General features: G+C 67.7%; 2 protein-coding genes across 2 annotated transcripts; one reads left to right on the top strand and one right to left on the bottom strand.

Annotated features, from left to right (window-relative positions):
- Positions 1-123: 123 nt before the first annotated feature.
- On the bottom strand, positions 124-1,925 carry EMIHUDRAFT_63991 (hypothetical protein; the record flags this gene model as incomplete). The annotated part of the gene is made up of 4 exons (XM_005781652.1): positions 124-708; positions 892-1,082; positions 1,331-1,448; positions 1,497-1,925. Coding segments are annotated over 4 exons (1,323 nt in total), but the record flags the coding sequence as incomplete, so codon positions are not given.
- A 1,094-nt stretch (positions 1,926-3,019) lies between these two features.
- On the top strand, positions 3,020-4,969 carry EMIHUDRAFT_99708 (hypothetical protein; the record flags this gene model as incomplete). The annotated part of the gene is made up of 1 exon (XM_005781651.1): positions 3,020-4,969. One exon carries the CDS (start codon positions 3,020-3,022, stop codon positions 4,967-4,969), a length of 1,950 nt encoding a protein of 649 aa, XP_005781708.1.
- Positions 4,970-4,980: the final 11 nt, after the last annotated feature.

Below are 4,980 nucleotides of genomic sequence, written 5' to 3'. Positions count from 1 at the left end.
CGTGGTGCCCCACGCGGTGGCCGCCAGAGCCCCTCGCCGCGAGGGCCTCCAGCTCAGCCGGCACGGGCTGCTGCGCGTCGGCGAGGATCCTCGCCTGTACCGCGCGAGGCGACGAGGGCGAGTCAGCCTTGGGGGGGCGGAGCGAGGCGGAGAGCGCGCGACCGAGGGCGCTGCCAGCTCTGGCGCGTGCCGCCCGTCCTTGTGCGTGAAGAGCGTGTCCGCGCGCCCCTTTGCGCCCGCGCGGCCGGTGCGGCCGATGCGGTGGATGTAGTCGTCCGAGCCGCCCTCGCCGGGCGGGTAGTCGTAGTTGATCACGCGGTCGATGCCCTGGATGTCGAGCCCGCGCGCGGCGACGTCGGTCGCGATGACCATCGTCACGGCGCCGTCGCGGAAGGACTGGATGACGCGCTCGCGCTCGCGCTGCGTGCGGTCGCCCGAGCAAGTGTCGACGGAAAAGCCGTCGTTGTAGAGGTGCTCGCCGATGCCGTTGACGTCCTTCTTGGTGTTGCAAAAGACGATCACGCGCGTCGCCGCCTCGCCGCCGCCCTTGCGGAACGGCTCGACCAGCTGCAGGAACGCCTCCCACTTGTCTCGCGGGTGACCGAGCACTGCCACGCGCTGCTCCACACTTGGGTTGGCGGTCAGCTTCTCGCCGCCGCTGCCGACGGTGACGCGCACGCGGCCGGCGGCGCTGCTCACGTCGAGAAGCTCGTCCGCCACCTACGGTGTGGATTCACACTACGGTGTGGATACACTCGACGGCTGGGCGGGAGGACGGTCTCGTGCAGTGTACTCAGAGCGCCGCCAGATGGTTGAATACAGCTGACTACGTCTCCTCACGAGTGCTGGTTGGAGTAGAGAGATCCGTACTCCGCTTCTAGGGTCCGCCACCCGCTGCACCGCCTTCGGCCACGTCGCCGTGAAGAGCAGCGTCTGCCGACCGACAGCCGGGATGGCAGCCACCAGAGCGCGGATGTCCTTCTCGAAGCCCATGTCGAGCATGCGGTCCGCCTGCTCACAGGTGTGGCTGGATCTATTCTGTCCGCGCATCCGGTCCGCTCGCCAAGCACGAGGGACCGCGGCTGATCTCGGGTGGCATCTCGGCGGCATCTCGGGTGGCATCTCGGCGGCATCTCGGCGGCATCTCGCGCCTCGTCGAGCACGAGGACGCGGCACTCCGCCAGCGTCGTGCACGGCCCCTCCTCCTCCTCGCCACGGAAGCCGCCCTTGCCGCCCTTGCCGCCCTTGCCGCCCTTGCCCTTGCCCTTGCCCTTGCCCTTGCCCTTGCCGCCGCCGCGCGCCTGCATCGCCAGCATATCGAGCATGCGACCCGGGGTAGCGACCACGATGTCGGCACCGCGCGAGAGGTGGCCCGCCTGCACGACCTTTGGCGCGCCGCCGTACACGACCACCGAGCGCGCCCCGAGCGGCGCGCCGAAGAGGAGCGCCTGCCGGACATGTGTGGACATGTCATGGACGTGTCCTGGGGAGTGGACGGTGCGCCGCCAAAAGAGGAGTGCCTGCTCGTTGATCTGGATAGCGAGCTCGCGCGTCGGCGCCATGACGAGGCAGTACGGGTGCCGCGGACCCGAAGAGAGCAGCTTCCCGCGCACAGCGTGCCAGCGGGCAAGTGCGGGTAGGAGGTATCCGAGCGTCTTGCCGGAGCCTGTCTTGGCGACGGCGAGGACGTCGCGGCCCGCCACGGCGGCGGGCCAGGCAGCGCCCTGCACCGCCGACGGCGCGGTGAATCCTGGCTGGGACAGCAGCAGCTCGACGAGCGGCTGGGGAAAGGGTGCATCAGCGAGGCTGGTGACGACCGCCGGCGCCGCGGTGCCGGCGCCGTCGAGGGTGATCTCGTGCGAGGCGCAAAAAGCGCGTGCGGCGTCGCGATCCGCGCTCACTCTCTGTATCGCCGCGCTCAGCATTCCTGCCTCCTTGGCGGCGTTGGCCTTTTTGCTGCTCGCCGCAACGCCTGCCGCATCTGCCAGCTTCCGCTCCAGCTTGGCCGCCTTTTCTAGCTTCCTCGCCTTCTTGGCGGCCTTGGCGTCGGCGGCGCTCGTGGCATCCAAATGGCGCTTACAACTGAGAGCGGGCAGCATATGTTGAACTCTTCTCACCACGTCCTCCCTCTCTCACACAGCAGACAGGCTGGGTGGTCCGCCCACCACGTCGCCGCGTGGCAGAGAAAGAATTTTATACTCGTCGCACCTGCTATGGTCTCTCTCTCGATACACAACACGCTCGCCGACTTGGCAACAAGGGTTGACTCCCTCGCGCTAGGCGACGAACCTGCCCCCGCCCCTCGGGGCGGGGGCCCCCGCCCCCCCGGGGGGCCCTTTGGGCCCCCTCCAGGGGGCGACCCCTCCGGGGAGGCCGGCTTTCCCCGTGCCGGTTCTCCCCAACCAACCCCGCCGGCAGCGCGAGCTGCCGGCCACATTGAGCGGTTCGTCCGCGTCGCGCACTCGTCCCAACCGGGGGCCGCAGACTGGTTCTGCGCGCCAACGGCATCAAGGGCGGAGCGGAAGGCAACCTCTACAACACCGCTCGCAACTGACTCGTCACCACGAAAGCAGTCATTCAATGCGGGGGGGGGCCGGGTTTGCTCGGATTACGGTTTGCTCGGATTACTTTCACTCGAAGGCGTAGTGGTTTTTTTGGTGTTCCGGTGCCCTGACCACAGGGTTTGCGGCGATCACTGTCCTACCAGCGGACACAGTGGGCCGCGGACACCCGTGAATGACCTTTTAAGAGAAAACACCGCGCGCGGGCGTTGCTCGGCGGCGCTTGTTGTCGTTGCAACACGGGCAGATACGGGGCGATACGGGGCGATACGGGGAGATGCGACGAGATGCGAGGAGATGCGAGGAGATGCGGGGAGATAGGGGAGATAGAGGGATACCGCAAAAGAACCGGCCACACCAGCGCTAGGTAGGACTTCACGTATCACGGCGACGGTGAAAAGAGGGTGTCGGTTGAAATGGATCCGTCGGATTTTACGTGGGAGAACTCGAGCCAATAGATGGTTGCCTTCGCCCTGCTGCGCTCGCTCGCGTCGCTCGCGAGTGTGGCCATTCTAGCCGCAGCTCTGTGCTCCTGGGGTACCATCGGACAGCTGTCCACCGGCATCCGACCACTCCCCCTCAGGCACATCCACCTCGCTGTGATGAGTGACCGGCCAGCCAGTCTCGCCGCCACGGTGCTAACTGCTCAGGCCTCAAGAGGTGAGTCAACACAGCTAAACTGGTGGATCATCACAACCCTCTCAAGGGCTGAGGTGCTTGGGGCGCTCGGCTCTTCGTTTCCGGTCGAGCAGGTGAACCTGCTTGGTCTGAACGATGCCGTGGACTCGCTTGTGGGAAAGGGCATCATCCCGGTTTGGATGTGGGAAGACTGGCAACGCTGGCGGCACGCCCCACAGGAGAACGCCTCGCAGTGGCGGACCGAGGCGTCGCTTCGCGTGTTCCCTCCCAGCCGCGACCCCAAGCACGCCCACCCTCTCAACTTGCTCCGCCTCTACCTCTCAGAGGTGCCTGCGCTGGAACACCTCGATCGGCTGCTGCTCGTCGACGACGATGTGCTTATTCAGCAGGAACTGTGGCCGCTCTACGACGCGCCCCTCGCGACAGGCACGCTGCTGCAAGCGTCGTGCTCCATGTACGAGGGCGCCAGCCAGGGAGAGAGTCAGTGGCTCAACTTGACCAACGCGCGCTCCACCTACGCTGAGACAACCTTCATCGGCTCGATTGGGCCGCATGCCTACAGCTCTTGCGACTTGGGAGAGAGAGCGCGAGAAGAGCATCCGTGCGCGCCGCTGGCGCTCGAGCCTCTGCTGCTCTCGCTTGAGGCTTTAATCAACTACCATGGCGAGCGCAGGGCGCTCGGCCATGATGGTGCCGTGGGCGACACGGCCATCCGAGAGCAGCTCGCGTGGAACTTTGGGGTCGCGCTGCTGCCTCTTAACCGATGGCGCAACGAGCGTCTTGAGGAGCGTGTTTCTGCCTGGTTCGCTGCCAACTCACGCTTCCGTTTTTTCCCGCCCGATTCGGTGGCAAGCGGGCTCGGCCTGCCGTACCTTATCTTTGCCGGCGCGGTGGGCTGCTGGGCGGAGGATGCAGTCCTCGATGGATTGGGCTACGTCTCCGACACCGACCTGGAGCATAGCGGGGTGTACGATCTACGGCGGTATACCTCTCTCCACTTCGCAGGCCCGAACAAGCTGGCGCTGGACGGGCTTGACGACCACAGTCCCGCCTCTGTTTCGCGCGCCACTTTCGACCACCTGCACAAGAACGCACTCTCCCGACGCAGGCTGGGGTACAGCGGGTACCACTCCTATGGCGGCTATCTTTACGGCGGGTACCTCTATGGCGGGTACTTGCTGAGCCTTCCTCCCGTCGCTCCGTCGCCTTCACCACCTCTGCTGCCGGTGCCGCCACCGCCGAGCCTGCCGCCTCCGTCACTGCCACCCCCTTTGCCGCCGCCGCCGCCGCCCCGCATGCCGCCTAGTCCGCCTAGCCCCCCACTCCCCTCTCCGCCACCGCCCTCTCCGCCACCGCCACCTCCACCGCCACCTCCACCGCCGTCACCCCCGCCACCATCACCTCCACCATCCCCACCACCATCGCCGCCACCATCGCCGCCGCCGTCGACACCGCCGCCCTCGCCGCCGCCCTCGCCGCCGCCCGCGCCGCCGCCCTCGCCGCCGCCCTCGCCGCCGCCCTCGCCGCCGCCCTCGCCGCCGCCCTCACCCCCGCCGCCCTCGCCGCCGCCCTCTCCCCCGCCGCCCTCTCCCCCGCCGCCTGTCCCACCGCCACCATCGCCACCCCCGCCCTCACCCCCGCCCTCTCCTCCACCCTCGCCGCCGCCGCCAAGCCCGCCGCCTCCTTCGCCACCGCCCTCGCCACCGCCGTCGACACCGCCACCGAGCCCACCTCCACCCTCGCCACCACCATCGGGAACATTCGATTGACTATACTGACG

This window comes from Emiliania huxleyi (genome assembly GCF_000372725.1).
Source record: "Emiliania huxleyi CCMP1516 chromosome Unknown EMIHUscaffold_20, whole genome shotgun sequence".
Classification (NCBI taxonomy): Eukaryota; Haptophyta; order Isochrysidales; family Noelaerhabdaceae; genus Emiliania; species Emiliania huxleyi.
Note: the sequence above shows the minus strand (reverse complement) of the source record. Positions and strands in the feature narration are given on the sequence as shown.